The sequence below is a fragment of the Panthera tigris genome, chromosome B3 (genome assembly GCF_018350195.1).
Source record: "Panthera tigris isolate Pti1 chromosome B3, P.tigris_Pti1_mat1.1, whole genome shotgun sequence".
NCBI classification, from domain to species: Eukaryota; Metazoa; Chordata; class Mammalia; order Carnivora; family Felidae; genus Panthera; species Panthera tigris.
In genome coordinates this window covers 109,487,213-109,504,865 of record NC_056665.1, presented here as the reverse complement: position 1 = coordinate 109,504,865, position 17,653 = coordinate 109,487,213, and the positions used below count along the sequence as shown (strand labels likewise).

The window sequence follows — 17,653 nt, the reverse complement described above, 5'->3', positions numbered from 1 at the left end:
TTCTCTCACATACCATCCTTTTGGTGTGGAATAACTGCTCCCTGCCAATTAATGTGAAATCAGCTTTTGAAATCTGCTCAAGATTGACTTCCTATAAAGAGTATCCTCCCCCCCCCCCCCATTTTTTGGCTGTTTAAAAAAAATTTTTTTTAAGTTTATTTATTTTGAGAGAGACAGAGACCGTGCAAGTGGGGGAGGAGCAGAGAGAGCTGGGGAGAGAGAGAATCCCAAGCAGGCTCCATGCTGCCATTGCAGAGCCCCAAGTGGGACTTGAACTCATTAAACCTTGAGATCCTGATATGAGCCAAACCAGGAGTCTGATGCTTAACCCACGGAACCTACCAAGTGCCCCTACACAGAGCCTTTTTATTTTTAATTAACCCCTTCTGTTTCATTAATCCTCATTTATTCTTAAAATGACCATAGACCAACAAAATTACTTTGGGCTTGTTGAAAGTGCAGGTTTCTATCCCTACTCTCAGAGATTCTGATCCATTAGCTAGCTAAGTGAGGTCTATTGCATTTTACTGAAGTTTCCCAAAGATTTCTGAGGGAAAAAAAAAGTATTTTCTTAAACCCCTAATAAGTAAAATTAACTCTTGATCCTTAAAATATATTTTGTATTTCTCCAACATTGTTGTCTCACCTTTTTTGCAATTCCAGTCTTTGAATCTTTTTAAGGTTTGTTATATCAAAAGAGAGATCGGAACAGTATGACTCCAAGCAGTTATTTGATATTAGAAGATTTTTTTTTCATGCTGATGCAAGATAGAAAGTGTATGGCATTTCCAGGTATTAAGTAAGTTGAAATCCATTAGCCAGGATAATAGTTACTGCTTTCATATTATTTGTTGGAATTTTTTTGTAGCCTGAATTGGGAAAAAATAAGAAATCAGGAGCATTAGGTACTAAGAACATGGTCCTTTGAAGAATAATCTAAAATTAAAAGTAAAGCACTCCTTTTGTACTTATTTTTGCATGTTCTTTCCAAAAATAAAAATTCTTAATTTTTAAATAATATTGCATATGAGTTCTAATTATATACTTGATTTAATGACGTTAAGAAAGTTTTTAGATTAATCTCATTTTAAAAAATTGTCATCATCATACACTTTATAGCCAAACCCATTCCCAACTGGTCCATATGCTCTCACTAATTTTAATAATAATAATAGTAATTCTAGTGTTAACATGTATGAAGGTCAGACATTTTTTAAAATGTCTATTACCTGATTTAGTCTACTTTTATAACTTCCCAATGTTTGGTCCTACTATTAATACAAGTTTACAGATCAGGAAAGTAAGGTAGAGGAAGATTAATTTATTCAAAGTAACATAGCTAGTAAGTCTCACAGGGAAAATTTAAATCTTACAGACTTCAGGGGCACCTGGGGGGCTCAGTCTGTTAAGCGTTCAACTTTGGCTCAGGTCATGATCTCACCTGGTTCAGGTCATGATCTCATGGTCCGTCCATGAGTTTGCGCTCAGCGTCAGGCTCTGTGCTGACAGCTCAGAGCCTGGAGCCTGCTTCGGATTGTGTTACCTCTCTTTATGTCTCTCCATAGCTCATGCTCTATCTTTCTGTCTCAAAAATAAATAAACATTAGAAAAAAATTTTTAATCTTACAGACTCCAGAGCTTATGCAAAAATTCTTTTGAAATCACACTGTGTGATTTTTAAAGAATCTTTTCAATAATAAATATTTTTGAAATAGGATTGTGTCAAACTACACAAACAGCTTTTTAGAAGCTTGAGAAGCTTTTAGAAACATGCCTTGAGAAGATAATATGTGTGTATATAAATACATATGCAATAGCCACAAATATTTATGTTTTAAACATGTATTAAGTTGTTGACTGAAATCAGTGCTGATTTTTCTCACCCTTCCTTTTCCTCTATTTTTCTAATATAAATAAAAAATTCAGTAAATATAATAAGAGCTTTGGAAAAGAAAAACACATAAGATATTTTATTAAAATATAGTTTATTGTAAATAATAAAGATATCTGTGAGGTCATGAAAAAATAAAAGGAAGGCAAGAAGAACTACAAAAGTGGGTCAGTAATGACAAAAGCTAGAAAAGGCTTCAAGAGCCAAGGAAAACTGATCACACTGGTAATTCTGGGAAGAAACACAGTTCATTAAAAAATCAAATTGGTTTGCTCTTTGATTTCTTTTTACCTCATATCATACTTGTGCTTGAAATGCACATTTTCCTGATTTTGTAAGCGCTTACTATTAATCCTTCCTTTAAAAATAATTGAATTTATTTGTTTGAGTAGGGGATACTTAATAGAAAATTTAATATTTACATGAAAATATGAAGAGGAGAGTACATTTCTTTTCTTTTTCTATTCCAAAGCTACCAGAATCTCTTTTCCAGAAGAATTCATTGTTCTAAGTCTGTTGTTTAGCCTTCTGGAGAATCTTTACTTTTGTAGACATATATCTATATAGTTTATTTTTGATACAAATGGTAGCATACTATACTTTTCTGGACCTTGCTTTTTTCATTCAGAAATATATTGTGGGAAGATTTTCCTTTTCTTTTACCCAGCAGTTAATGAGTACTAACTTTTTGTGCTTAACAGTTGTTTTAAATGCTTTACATGACTTAATTGTTTTAATCCCCCTAAAATCCTCAGAGTTTTATCACCTATTTGCAGAAAAAGAAATTGAGGTAGAGGGAAATTAAGTAATTTGCTCCAGTTGACTCTTACAAGTACCTAACAGACCCTGGATTCAAACCTAGAGAGTTTAAAAGATTTTTTTTTTTTTAATCTTTATTTAGTTTTGAGAGAGACAGAGACAGAGACAGAGCAGGAGAGGGGCAGAGATAGAGGGAGACACCGAATCTGAGACAGGCACCAGGCTCTGAGCTGTCAGCACAGAGTCCAACGCAGGGCTTGAAATCACAAATCGCGAGATCATAACCCGAGATGAAGTCGGACGCTTAACTGACAGAGCCACCCAGGCGCCCCTAAACCTAGAGTTTAGCTGCAAAATTACACTATGCTACTGTATTATATTGTCTCTCCATGTTAGCACTTTCCATTTTATATATATATATATATATATACATATATATATGTATATATGTATATATGTATATACGTATATATATGTGTGTGTGTGTATATATATGCACACACACACATATACACACACACACATACATGTATATATACATTTTTTTTTTTAACAGTTTGAGATCAGAGCGCAAGCATGTGTGCATGCGTAAGCATGCACAAGCAGGGGATGGGCAGAAAGAGAGGAAGATAGAATCCCAAGCAGGCTCCACACTGTCAGCATGGAGCCTGAACCGCCTGAGTGGAAGTCAGCTGCTTAACTGACTGGGCCACCCAGGCACCCCGGCACTTTCCATACTGTATAGATAGCTGTATTAATTTTTTCACATTTACATTACTTTCCAATATATTAACATAGTGTAATTTATTTAGTAGGTTGACTATTTCAGTACTGTGTATTCAAAGATTTCTCATTTTTTTTTCTATTAGATTGCTGGCATTTTACTTACTGATTTTTTTTTTAAATTATACCTTTGGGTGTCTGGGTGGCTCACTGTTGGGAGATTGAGCCCCACATGGGGCTCTGTGCTGTGCGTGGAGCCTGCAAAGATTCTCACTCTTCTCCCTCCACCCCTCCCCTGTTTGCTTTGTGCATGCGTGCACACTCTCTCTCTAATAAAAAAAAAATTAAAAAAAATTAAACTATACCTCTTGGGTTTTCCTTTTTCTTTTTAAACTGCTGTTCTGCCTTCAAATAATGTTCTATTTCAAGTATAGCCTAAGAAGCTTGCAATGGTATACTTTCATTTTCCCTCTCTCTTTTTTTATTATTGTTGTCATACACTTTACATCTACGTATGTTATAAAACTCACAATAATACATTTTTGTGTAATGTTCCAGCATTTCTAGAAATTTTTTTTTCTCCCCTCTTCCTCTGTCTCCCTCCAGATCTTAGAAATTCAGTTTCGTGTATGTTAAATTGTTTAACACTGGTCACTCACAGATCACTGATGTGATGGTGATGATGATGATGATGATGATGATGAGTGCAGTGTTTTTGCTCTTGATGCTTCGTTTTAGATCATCTCTATTGCCATAACTTCCAGTTCACTGATCTTTTCTTCTACAGTATCTGATTTTCTGGTGGACTCAAGTAGGATGGGATATATTTTCACATACTATATATTTTATATCTAGAAGCTTCAGTTAGATGTTTTTTTAATCTTCCTTTTTTCCTGCTCATTATGTTCTTATTTCTTTTACATTCTTGAATATAATATTTTATTTTATTTTTAATGTTCATTTATTTTTGAGGGGGGAGGAGGGGCAGAGAGAGAGGGAGACACAGAACTCGAAAACCGGCTCCAGTCTCCAAGCTGTCAGCACAGAACCCGACTCGGGCTTGACCTCACAAATTGTGAAATCATGACCTGAGCCAAAGTCAGACGCTTAAGCGGCTGAGCCACCCACATGCCCCTTGAGTATAAGATTAAAAAAAAAAAAAAGAAAAAAAAAATTTTAATGTTTATTCATTTTTGAGAGATAGAGCATGAGTGGGGTAGGGGCAGAAAGAGAGGGAGACACGGAGTCCGAAGAAGGCTCCAGACTCTGAGCTGTCAGCACAGAGTCCCACATGGGGCTCAAACTCATGGGCCGCGAGATCATGACCTGAGTGGAAGTTAAGTCAGACATTTAATTGACTGAGCTACCCAGACGCCCCTGAGTATAAGATTTTCATAACTGTTTTAAAGTTCTTATCCACTAGTTTCATCATCTTTGTCATCTTTGTCTGGTTCTAATATTTCTCCTGGTTATGGATTATATTATTCTGCTTCTTTGGTAATTTTTAAGAGTTTTAGATTTTGTTGTATTCCTTTAAATAATGTTGGACTTTGTTGTGGTTACAGTTTAATGTTTTTAAGCTTGCATTACAAGCTTGCATTAAACATTACAGTTTAATGTTTTAAGCTAGAGAGAGTCCAGAATAACCATAGGTTAGAGCTAATTTGTCCTCACTGCTAAGGCCATAAGATTCTTATTTTTTTTAAAGATTTTTTTTTTTTTTTTTAAATAATCTCTACACCCAACATGGGGCTTGAGTTTAAAACCCCTGAGATCAAGAGCTTGTTCTTTGTAAGGACTGAGCCAGCCAGGTGCCCCAAGCAATAACCTTCTAAAGAGTACCCAATTCCCTTAGTACTCTGCTGGGTAGGAAAGTGATTCCAGGCCTGTGTGAACTTTGGGAATTGATTGGCCTACTGTTTTCTGGTATTTTTTCTCCCATCCTTGTGGACTTTCACCCCATGCATGCACAGATTAATACTCAGCAAACTATTTGCAGAGACCCCCTACAGATCTTCTGGACTTGTGCTATTCCTCTCTCCAGTGTTCTGTCCTGCAAACTAATAGCTGCCTTGGCCTCTGGAAATTCCAGTCTTCTTCCCCTTAACTCAGTGAGACTGCTAGACTTTGTTTTGGTTCCTCCTCCCATGCTACAGCCTGGAAACTGCCTCCAGCAGCAACCTAGGGCAGTCGTAGGGCCCATCTCATTTGTTTCCCTTTTCTCATGAATTACAGTTCTGTGCTGCTTGTTTTCCAGTGTCTGAAAATGGTTGTTTTATATAATTTGTCTCGTTTTCTGGATGTTTACAATGGAACAGCTGTACTTACAACAGTTAATCCTTTATGGGCAGAAACAAATCCTCTCACCTCTACTTACTGGTTTTTTGTTTTTTATATTAAAAAATGTATTGAGATGTAATTCATGTACCATACAGTTCACCCATTTAAATTATGCAATTCTGGCTTTCAATAGGGGTGGCTCAGTTGATGAAGCATCAGACTTTGGCTCAGGTCATGATCTCATGGTTCATGAGTGCAAGCCCCACGTTGGGCTGTGTGCTGACAGCTCAGAGTCTGGAGCTTGCTTCAAACTCTGTGTCTCCCTCTCTCTGCCCCTCCCCCACTCTTGCTCTGTGTGTGTCTCTCAAAAATAAATAAACATTAAAAAAATAAAAAAAATACCTTTCAATATATTCATAGAGTTGTGCAACCATCATCACAGTCAATTTTAGAACATTTTCTACCACTCAAAGGAATCCCATACTCGTAGCAGTCATTCCCCATTTCCCCCCAATTCCTAGGTAACCCTAGACAACCACTAATCCACTTTATGTCTCTATAGATTTGCCTACTCTGGACATTTCATATAAATGGGAACATAAAATATTTAGTCTGTTGCTGGCTTCTTTCACTTAGCATGTTTTAAGATTCATCTGTATTATATCATGTATCAGTACTTCATTCCTTTTTATTGCTAAGTAATATTCCATGAGATAGATATACCACATTTTATTTATCCTTTCATTTGCTGGTAGACATTTGGTTTTACTTTATTTTGAATAATGTTGCTATGGATATTTTTGTATAAATTTTTGCATGGACATATGCTTTTGTTTCTCTTGGGTTACTTTTGCTTTTTGAAGCCCTTTGTATTGTGTTCAAATTAGCCTTTGTCTGTGTGTGATTTAGAAATACGTGTTCCTACATTGTTACTTCTGCTTTTTTGTTTTTCAAGCAGAATTATTTTCTTTTTATACGTCAGTCTTTTGTTTCGTGGTTTCTAGGTTTTGTGTAATATTTAGAATAGTCTTCTACCATGATTTGTTGTAGTACTTTTATGGTTTTTGTTTTTGTTTTTTTTATGCTTAAAAGATGGCTTTGAACCATCTCTTGCTTTGAGTAAGGAATCTAATATTTCCCAATGGCACCATTTATTGAATAGTCCATTTTCCCCTGACTTTAACTGTCACTTTTTTTTTAAGTTTATTTATTTATTTTGACAGAGAGAGTGCAAGTGCACACACAAATGAGCACAAGTGGAGGCAGAAAGAGAGGGAGAGAATCCCAAGCAGCTCTGTGCTATCAGCACAGAGCCCGACTGGGGGCTTGATCTCAAGAATCATGAGATCATGACCTGAGCCAAAATCAAGAGTCTGATGCTTAACTTACTGAGCCACCCAGGTGCCCCTGTATTAATCATAGATTAAATACAGGTATATATTGGGGTCTGTATCCATATTTTTTACTTCAAATTGATACATCTGCTATTTGTGTGCAAGTTCCATACTATTATGTTTACTATAGCTTTATAATATTTTTTCACTTATTCTTGCTGTTTTTATTTGTTTATACAGTCTTCTGTATGTACTTTAGATTTTGTTTTTCTAGTTCCAAAAGAAAAATCCTTTTGCTGTTTTACTAAAAAGATAAAATCATACTTTCATGTTTAAATCTTTGATCTACCTTTAGTGGTTTTGGTATATGTTGTGAGAAATGGGTCTGATGTATTTTTTTCATATTGATAATTAAGCTAATACTATTTTTGAATAGTTCATCCTTTCTCCCCTTATCTGTAATCCCACTTTGTTACATACCAAGTTTCTATAAGTGTATGGCTGTGATTCTGGGTTTTGTATTCTGTTTCACTGGTCTCTTTTATTTGTCTGTCTCTTTATCAATATCATCGTCATGCTTTAATTGCTTTAGACTAAGTCTTAATATCTGTTTATGAAAGTTCTCTACCATATTCTTCAAGATTGTCTTGGCTATTTTTGAGTATTTTCTTTCAATATACATCTTAGAATGAGCTCTTTAATTTCCATAAAAATCTCTGGAGTTTTATTGAAATTGCAATGATTTATAAATTAATGTGGAGAGAATTGATAGCCTTACAATATTGAATTTGTCTATGAATATGGTATATCTTTTTTTTTTTTTTTTTTAATGTTTATTTTTGAGAGAGCGAGACAGAGCACAAGCAAGGTAGGGTAGGGGCAGACAGAGAGGGAGACACAAAATCCGAAGCAGGCTCTAGGCCCTAAGCTGTCAGCACGGAGCCTGACATGGGGCTTGAACCCATGAACTGTGAGATCGTGACCTGAGCCAAAGTTGAATGCTTAAATGACTCAGCCACCCAGGCTCCCTGAATATGGTAAATCTTTATTTAGGTTTTCTTAAATATATTTCAATGGAGTTTTATAATTTCCTCCATATAAATCAAGTATATCTTCTGTTAGACTTGTTTGTAGTTTATGTTTTTTGTTATTGTCGTAAGTGATACCTTGTTAAAATTCAAATATAACTTTTTGTGACTAGAATATAGAAACATACTTGATTTTTATGTATTGATCATATATACAACTTTTTTCAACTCTCCATTAATTTAATAATTAGATGTATATTCTCATCTGTTCTTTATAGAGAAAAATATGTCAGCTGAGAATAATGACAAGTTTATTTATTTTGTTGCAATTATACATTTTTGTTGACTAAAAAGCTTTAACAATGGTAATGGCATTAAATTCCATAAATATAATCATTTCATTTCTAATAAGTACTAGCCAGTCACATAAGTCCTACAGATAAGAGGGCAAATAAAACAAAAATATGGTCTGTTTGCTTGAGGGGATTAGATTGGTGTTTTAGGAAGATTCTTGTATCTATAGTATGGAAAGTGACTAGAGAGCAGTAAGACTGGAGGCAGGGGAAGCAGACCAGGTAAGACGTTACTCCACCAGTTCAAGGGAGAGAAGATGGAGACCTACAGGAGACTATAAACAACGGCCTGCTGCCTGATTTTATATGACCTGTGAAGTATGAATGGTTTTTTACATTTTATTTTATTTTTTTTATTTTTATTTATTTATTTTTTAACGTTTATTTATTTTTGAGACAGAGAGAGACAGAGCATGAATGGGGGAGGGTCAGAGAGAGGGAGACACAGAATCCGAAACAGACTCCAGGCTCTGAGCCGTCAGCACAGGGGCCTGATGCGGGGCTCGAACTCACGGACCGCGAGATCGTGACCTGAGCCGAAGTCGGCGCTCAACCGACTGAGCCACCCAGGCGCCCCCTTTTTTTTTTTTTTTACATTTTAAATAGTTGACAAAGGCCACAAGATTATTTATTTTGTGACATGTGCAAATTATATGAAATTAATAGTTTTAGTGGCTATACATAAAGCTTTATTGGATCACAGCCGTGTCCATTCATTTATATATATCTTGTCTGTGGTGCCTTTGTGCAATGGCAGCAGAATTGAGTAATTGTGACATTGACTATATAATCCACAAAGCCCAACATAGTTACTATCTGGCTCTTTATAAAAGAACTTGGCTGGCTCCTGACCTAAATGGTGTCAGTGGGAGTAGAAAGAAATGGATAACATTTGAGAGATACTAAGATGTAGAATTGATGAGACATGGTGATTAATTGCAAATGACAGTAAAGAAGAAAAACAGGAGTAAAGGATTATTCCTAGATTTACTATTTGGAAAGCTGTGAAATAGTAGTGTGATTTATAGAAATTGCAGAAAGGAGCAGGAGTATGGAGGAAAATTCCATTTTAGATATGTTGAATTTCAGGTGTCTGTAAGACTGAACTATCTGGCAGGCAATTCTGCACATGAAAGAGACCTGGAGAGGTTTGGTATCATCAGCATACATGTGCAGAATGAAGTGATGAGAGTGGATGGTCCTGCCCTTGGAGGGTACACACAGAAGAACAGAGAGTCTAGGGAAAAACCTTTTTTTTTTTTAGTAAAAAATTTTTTTTTGATGTTTATTTATTTTTGAGAGAGAGACACAGCATGAGCAGGGAAGGGGCAGAGAGAGAGGGAGACACAGAATGTGAAGCAGGCTCCAGGCTCTGAGCTGTCAGTACAGAGCCCGACATGGGGCTTGAACTCGTGAATTGTGAGCTTGTGACCTGAGCCAAAGTCAGATGCTTAACTGACTGAGCCACCCAGGTGCCCCCAAGGGAAAAAAAACCTTTAAAGACCTCAATATTTAAGGAATGGATAGGGTAAAAAGAACCTGAAACAGAATCTGACAAGCAGCAGTTTGAGAGGTTTGTCTAACTAAGGGTGTGTGTGTGTGTGTGTGTGTGTGTGTGTGTGTGTGTGTGTGTGTGTTTGCGTGTAGGGCTCTAGTAACTCATTTGTACTAGAAAAAAAAATTTATTTGAGGACTAGAATGGGTATCTTCTCATAGAAGTCAAAGTCAAGAAAGTGCTGCCAGGCTTCTGGAGGAATTAGAGCCAGGCCTCTAGAACGCTATTAGAACTAAAGGCAATGCCGTTCATCCCTTTTCTTGGGGTTGCATGGTCTCCCATTTCTGCTTCTTTCTTCTCTCTCTGCTTTGGCACACGTTTCAGCCTTATCCCTACTTCTACATCATTTCCAAATTCAAGCACACAACAGAGACTGACTTGCTTTCAAACTACTATCAGGAAAGAGAATCTAATTAGCCCAACCCAGCCAATGGATTTACTGCTGTAGGGCTAGGTGTCCATCCCTGACCAAGAGCTGTAGTCGGAAGAGCAGGATCACACAGTAGGAGCATGTCTCCAGGGCCACCCTGCTGGGTCTAAGCGGGGAATATTTACAGAAGAAAAGAGTGAAAATTGGACAATATCATAAAAAGAATATACTATAAAGGGAAGCTGCAAGTGAGAGTGTTTCTAGAAAAGGAAAGCAGTTAATATTTTTAAATGCTGCTAAAAGAACAAGCAAGATAAGCACTGAGCTTTATAGAAGACTTGGAAAATAAAAATAGGAAAGATCTAATGTTAACATTTTGGTATTTCCTTACAGTTTGAAAATAATTGGGGCCATATTATATATAGTGTTTATTCTTTTTTTATATAATGTGTGATGGTTAATTTTATGTGTCTTTTAGCTAGGCCATGATACCCCGATTTTTGGTTAAACACTATCGTAGATGTTTCTGTGAAGATATTTTTTATATGACATTAACATTTAAATCTGTAGACTTTGAGATTACCTTCCATAATATGGGTGGGGCTTTTATCCAATCAATTGAAAGCCTTAAGAGAAAAAAGACTGCCCCCCCCCAAGGAGGAGGGGATTCTGTGCTGCTACTGTCTTTGGACTTGAGCTACATTAACTCTTTCCTAGATGTCCAGTCTGCTGGGCTACCTGCAGATTTTGGACTCTCCAGCCTCCATGATCATTGAAATAAATCCAATAATAAAGCCAATTCTTTGGAATAAATCTATCTCCATATATGTGTACATATAGACCTTACTGGTTTCATTATTCTGGAGAGCTCTAATAGGTCATACTTTTTCCTTTCAGCAAACATTCCTAGAAAACATTCTTAATGAATGAAGCACTTACATATTCTTGCAAAATAGTTTTTATATTATAGGATTGTCCTTACTATAGATATATTACCTCCATTTATAGATGAGGAAGCTGTGATGCAAAGAGCTTATGAAACTAGTGTGTTGTCCTACACCTGAAGAGGTAGGCACCTTTGGAGTAGTCAGCCTAGCTCACAACCCTCTAAAGGTCCCTCACCTTTAGGGCAACTGTATTTTCTCAAATCAGAAATTTGAGTTTGGGCAGGTTTCTTCACTAAAGAAGTAAATCGAAAAACCTCCATCTACCATGTGGCCTAAAGAACAGAAAAGCTGCTACACAGAAAAGGATGTATGTAATAAGAAGAGATGGTCCTGTGACCATTTATAGTTGCAATTTCTTCTTGAAGCTTAGCTTCCTTTTGCCTTAAGGTTCAGTGACTCTGTATCCTTATAATACAGCTTCTTTTTTCTCAACATGAGTTGATTCTGTTATTTCCATTTTTCAGCGTCCCAGTAAATGCATATAGTAAATGTCTAGAACCAGATCTGTGTAGCTCCAAAAACCCGTATTTTAAACTACTACATTATAGTCAATATTAATTCATTGCTGTATGCTATATATAATTTTATGATAAACATGTTTATATGTGAATCCTTGCCCACATTTCTATGTCTTTGGTATAGAATTCTAGGAGAGAGATCACTGGGTCAAAGTATATGAACATTTAGACTTTTATGTATTAGCAAAATGCTTTCCAAAAGGGGGCATCAATTTTTATTCCACTAACAGGGTATGAGAACAAGGCAGATGTATCATTAATGTGGTATCCTAGTCATCTCTTGTTTACATATACACTATCCATTTCTTGAATTCAAAATATAATTTTTTTCTGGTGCCTGCCTTTGTCCCATATTTAAATTACTCTGAAAATTTTAAATTCTGTTGAAGACAGTTCTTGTAATTGCTTTAATGGCAAGTCATTTTATTGACTTTTTTTTTCTAACTTCAATGAATGTAAATGACAAATGCCACAATATAAAAAATAATTCTGATTATGTGTGATAGTTAAGGAAAGTGTATCAGTAAGAATAGAGCTGTTTGGTATAATAACTGAAGGAAATGTTTAGATAAGTGTTCTTGTAATAGACTGTGCAATGAAAAGATTAGATAGTGGTATGAAATTAAAAGCGTCTAGGAGGTCATGTGATCTGTTTCAGTTTGGTAAATTTTTATTAATTTGAAAATAACATGAAGGACTTGTGTTTCAGCTTTTTTTTTTTAAGTATTTTTTTAATGTTTGTTTGCTTATTTATTTATTTATTTTGAGAGAGAGGGAAAGACGGGGAGAGGCAGAAAGAAAGGGAGACACATAATCCAAAGCAGGTTCCAGGCTCTGAGCTGTCAGCTCAGCTGGGGCTCAAACTCATGAACCTGACCTGGGGCTCAAACTCATGAACTGTGAGATCATGACCTAGCCAAAGTCAGATGCTTAACCAACTGAGCCACCCAGGCGCCCCTTCTTTCAGCTTTTTTGGTAAGACCTAAAGATTTAAGAAAAAACCTTTTTATAAGAGGAAATAACATAAATTTAGCAGATAAAGCTCAACAGTCTCTAAAAAAAAAAAAGAGAGAGAGAGAGAAAGAAAAATAGAAGCTAGGAACCACTACCAAACTTAAAATTACTATTTGTATAGTGATAAAAGTGTAAAGTAACAAGCACAGTAAATTGGAAGACATCAGAATAGACCACTGGAATATAATACTAAATGTTATTTGGCATCTCTGCATCTGTTTCTTTATCTGTAAAGAGAGGAGAGGGTGGTGGAATTAATGTCTTCAATATCCCTTTTGCCTCTGAGTAAGTAAAGTTTGTACCTAGCCTCCATTCTAAGAAAAACCTACATAAAAAATATCTCAGTGATAATCTGCTTTATCCTAGGGATACAAGGAATTAAACAACACACTTCATACATGAAGGACAGCTTAGTAAATAGTGGTTAAGAGCTTAGACTTCGGAATTAGACTCTCAATGTTTGAATCTCAGCTCCATACCTTAATACCTATTTAATCTTAGACCTCTTTTTTCCTCAGTTTCCTTTAAATTAGAATACCTACCTCATAGGGTTGTTCTGATGATTAAATGAGCTAATATTTATAAAGCTCTTAGGATAGTGCCTGGTACATAGTAAGTTTTATGTTCAGTAAAATTATTTAATCTACTAACCCTTCAGTAAAGAACAAATTGACATGTATTTGTTCTAACGTCATTTTTGGCTTTTAAAAAATCCAGACAGTTTATTTGTCAGAAATAAAGGATTGGGTTGGGAAGGAATTAGGGGTAGAGAGTGACAGTCAAGGGAAGGACAGAACAACAAATATGTGTCTATCAGAAGTGAGAGAAAGGTTGGTTAGATTGTTATCACAAAGAGAAAGAGGAAGATGACTTTTTTAAAAATAGAAACGAGGGCTCTTACGGACTTTTACAGAATTGCTAAATTTGCCAATGTGGGGAAGACAACTTGAGTTTCCCATGACAATGCCTTTTGCATTTTGAAAATTACTGTATTTAATTGCTCCCATTCCACTTACTGTCCCAAGTGCTAAAGCAGCTCAGGAAGAGCTATTGCCGCCCCAGACTAGATTTGCTCCCAACCCTGGAGATTTGAATAGGGATTTCTTAAAAAACAAATCTCCACAGAATCCATATTAGACAACTGGAGAAATTCTCTCGGGCCTTGTAGCAAGTAGGGCTAGATTATCCAAGAGACAATTAGGTAAAAAAATTCTTTGACAGATTGGAATTGGAATAAAGTAATGAATTGGAAACTGCCTGGAAGACTGAATTTACTAAGTTTCTGTTGTTTCTACTCTGGTTTCCAAAGAGGGAATCAGGAATTTTTTGTCTTGTTTCTAATCTTGGGAAACCTTTTACTTTTTCACCATTGAGTATGTTAGCTGTAGGTAGTTCATAAATGGCCTTTATCATGGTGAAGAAATTCCCTTCTTTCCTAGTTTTTTACGGATGATCATGTATATTTTTTTCTTAGTTCTATTAATACAGTATATTACATTGATTTTTTCTTTGTTGAACCACCCTTGCATTTCTGTGATAGATCCCACTTGGTCATGGTGTGTAATATTTTCCCCTTCCACCCCCCAGTGTATAATATATTTTTGAAAATTTTTATTTATTGAGGTGCCTGGGTGGCTCTGTTGGTTAGGCATTGGCCTGTCTGTTGGTTAAGCATCGGACTCTCGGTTTTGGCTCAGGTCATGATCTCACAGTTTCATGAGTTCGAGCCTGGCTGGCAGCATGGAGCCTGCTTGCTTGCTTGCCTATTTATTTAAAGTTTATTTATTTGTTTGGGGGTGGGGGGAGGTTTTTATATTTCTATGCAATTTGGTTACTTTGTTTTAGAAAGTGTATATTAATGTTATTTATTAAAAAAAATTTTTTTTAATGTTTATTTTTGAGAGAGAGGGAGACAGACAGAGTGAGAGCAGGGTAGAGTAGGGTAGGGGCAGAGAGAGAGGGAGACAGAATCTGAAGGAGGCTCCAGGCTCTGAGCTGTCAGCACAGAGCCCAATGAGGGGCTCAAACTCACAAAGTGAGATCATGACCTGAGCTGAAATCAAGGGGAAGAGCTTGAGAAAGATTGATATTAAATATCTGGTAAAATTCACCAGTGAAACCATCCGGACTTCAGGGACTGAGGCTGTTGGCAGTTTGCCTGTCTTGTGATCCATCTCAGCATGTGGCATAAATAGGGAAGAGAGAGATCACAGAATGATTGAAAGTGGCATAAGTCACTTTCATCACAGCTCATTGGCCAAACTAATCACATGGTCCCAATCTAACTTCAAGAGAACCTGAAAATGTAGAGGAGCATAAGGAATATTTGATGAACATTAATGTTTCAACACCTGTTCTCCTTTTATTTCTCCAACGTAATGAACACATTTTATTATGTTATTAATATATTTCCTATAATATATAATTTATATATATTTAAATATCATATAATTTGCATATTTTGTGTTTACTATTTAGTGCCTTCCCCTCAGCAAAAGCATAAGCTTATTCTTCTAGAAAATCACACTGCTTACAATTTCTTGCCTATAAGCCTTTGCTCACAGTGTTCCTACTGTGATGCTTTTTATCTTTTTTGCCCTGTACTCCTTTTTTCTAAAGGTGAAATCCTACTTATTTCTCAGGACAACTTGGACCTTAACTTTATCTGAATGACTTTGCTAACATCTTTAAGTTAAGTGCTCATCCCTTAGACTCCATCTGAATTTTTAGTATACTGTCATAGCACTTACCTCATTATATAGTTACATGTCTGTCTGCCTCATCAACCAAGTTCCTCATGCATGTGGAAGAATGGCTGGAGTAGGTAGAGCCTAGAAAAGAAACTAGGAGGATCTGAATAAGGGCAGTTTAAGTAGAGTGGAGAAGAGATGATAGAATCAAGAAATATTTAGAAAGTAAAATCAGCAAGACTTGATTATTTGTTGAATATGAAAGGTAAGGAAAGAATCAAGGATAATTCATGTTTCTCATTTAAGTTTATTATGTATATTATGAAGTTTCCAAGTGAAATAGAGACTATGAGAGGGGGAACAAGTTTGGGTGGTAGGATGATGACATTGGTTTGAAGTATAGTGAGTTTAACTCCATAGAGACCTCAAGGTGAAGACACATGCAGGAGATGGCTGTATGGTTCTTAACCCAAGGAAACAGATAGGTCTTCAGCTTGCAAAGTAGTAGTTAAAAAATAAGAAAAGCAGAGACTACCAATAAGTACTGAGGGCAAAATCCATATGTATGTATGTATGTATTTATGCTAGTGTTCAAGGAACAGGAACAGAAAGATACGCTCTTGTGCGGGAAACACCGAAAAAACCAAAGATGGTGAAAGAGGAACCAGGAGAATGTGATACTGTAGATATCAAGGGTGTTTAGACTTTCAGGGAAGTGGTGGCTATGTCAAATGCAGTAGAGAAGTCAAATCAAAACAAGTACGTACCAAATCTTTACCAGTCTTCTTGCAGTCTTAATTAATTCCCTTCTTTCAACCCCACTTGTTATTGAACCATTTCCTATTGGATTGAACCGCGTTAGCTTCAATTTTATGGAGAAATTTCCAATTATAGGGTGTTACTGCTTCAGATGTGCCCCCCTCCTTCTTCCTTCACAAACTTGCCACCATGGCCATCCATTGTTTGCTCCTTCCCTCTAATATAAGGAGATTCAAAGCCGACTCTTAACATTAGTGCCCTTGATACCAAGAGTTGTCTGTATTTTATTGTTTTCCCTTTTTAAGACTTTCTGATCCCAGTATCCCCCCAAGATTTTTCTCAGAAAGGTTACCATTTGAAATTTTAGTGGAGGGGCAGAAGTGGAAAACAAATGACAAGTTGTTGAATATTGAATAGAAGATGGTGAAATATCAACAGAAACTACAAGTAGCGGTCACTGATGGAACTGAGAGGGAGACACTGCTCAGTTTTTCTTCGCAGGGAAATGAAGGACACTTACAGGGATCAGAGTCAAGCACTATTCCAGAGGTATTTCATTTTGGAGCCACATGAAAAATATGTCTTCTCCCTATTTTTCTTCCTCTGCAGCATGCTGGTGATTAAGTCTTTACCGTAGAAATGAAAATGAGCCAGTTTTCACAATGAAGAGTTGTAGAAACACCAGATTTCATTCATTTGTTCAATTATGCAAAAGTTAAAATCATGCAAAACTTTTTCTTAAATGTCAGCTATGTGCCATGCTTAGTGTTAGGTGCTAGGAATACAATGGGGAGTAAAAACACATGGTTCTTGTTTTTGTGGAGTTCTGTGGTATAGTGATATGTTTTTTATTTCCTTGTTTATATTTAACCTAATTTATATAACCCATTTTACTTTTTTTTCCCCTTTAGTATCCTCTTCTATGTGGACTGATTCTTATTCCCTGCTGGTGTTCTCTAGTTTGCCTAAGTAGAATTTACATGGGAATGCACTCCATTCTGGTAAGGAAAATTTGTGTTCATAGTGCTTTATTTTTCTCTGAAAATGACAGGCTATTTTATAGTTTTTAATCATTTTCAAACTTACAAGAAACCTGAGAAAATATTACTGTAAATCTTCTTTGTTTTGCAAAAATATATATATTAACATATTGTTTTGTGAGCATTTGATGTAGTAATTGTATTTTTTAGAAACCGTTCCCAACAATCACAAATAACCAAGTATTATGTTCAGGATAAGGAATAAGGTTTCTCCCGTCTTCCAGTCTCCATTTGATTTTCCTTCTTATGGTCTTTTGTGCCTCTCCACCAGAGTCAAAGCAGCAATGTGAATATAGACATCAATGCGAGCTCTACTCAGTAGTGAACACCCACTGACTAGAAACAACATGAACTTAACCCATCCTGGTGCCACTTGTATTTACATATTAAAC

At 36.1% G+C, this 17,653-nt stretch overlaps 1 protein-coding gene across 1 annotated transcript in view; it reads left to right on the top strand.

Moving 5' to 3' along the window:
• The window catches only part of SGPP1 (sphingosine-1-phosphate phosphatase 1), a 35,174-nt gene that overhangs the window by 3,405 nt on the left and 14,116 nt on the right, over positions 1–17,653 (top strand). Inside the window, exon 2 of the mRNA XM_007095335.2 lies at positions 17,133–17,222. Within this exon, the coding sequence (XP_007095397.2) occupies positions 17,133–17,222 (90 nt within the window). The remainder of the gene's footprint in view (positions 1–17,132; positions 17,223–17,653) is intronic.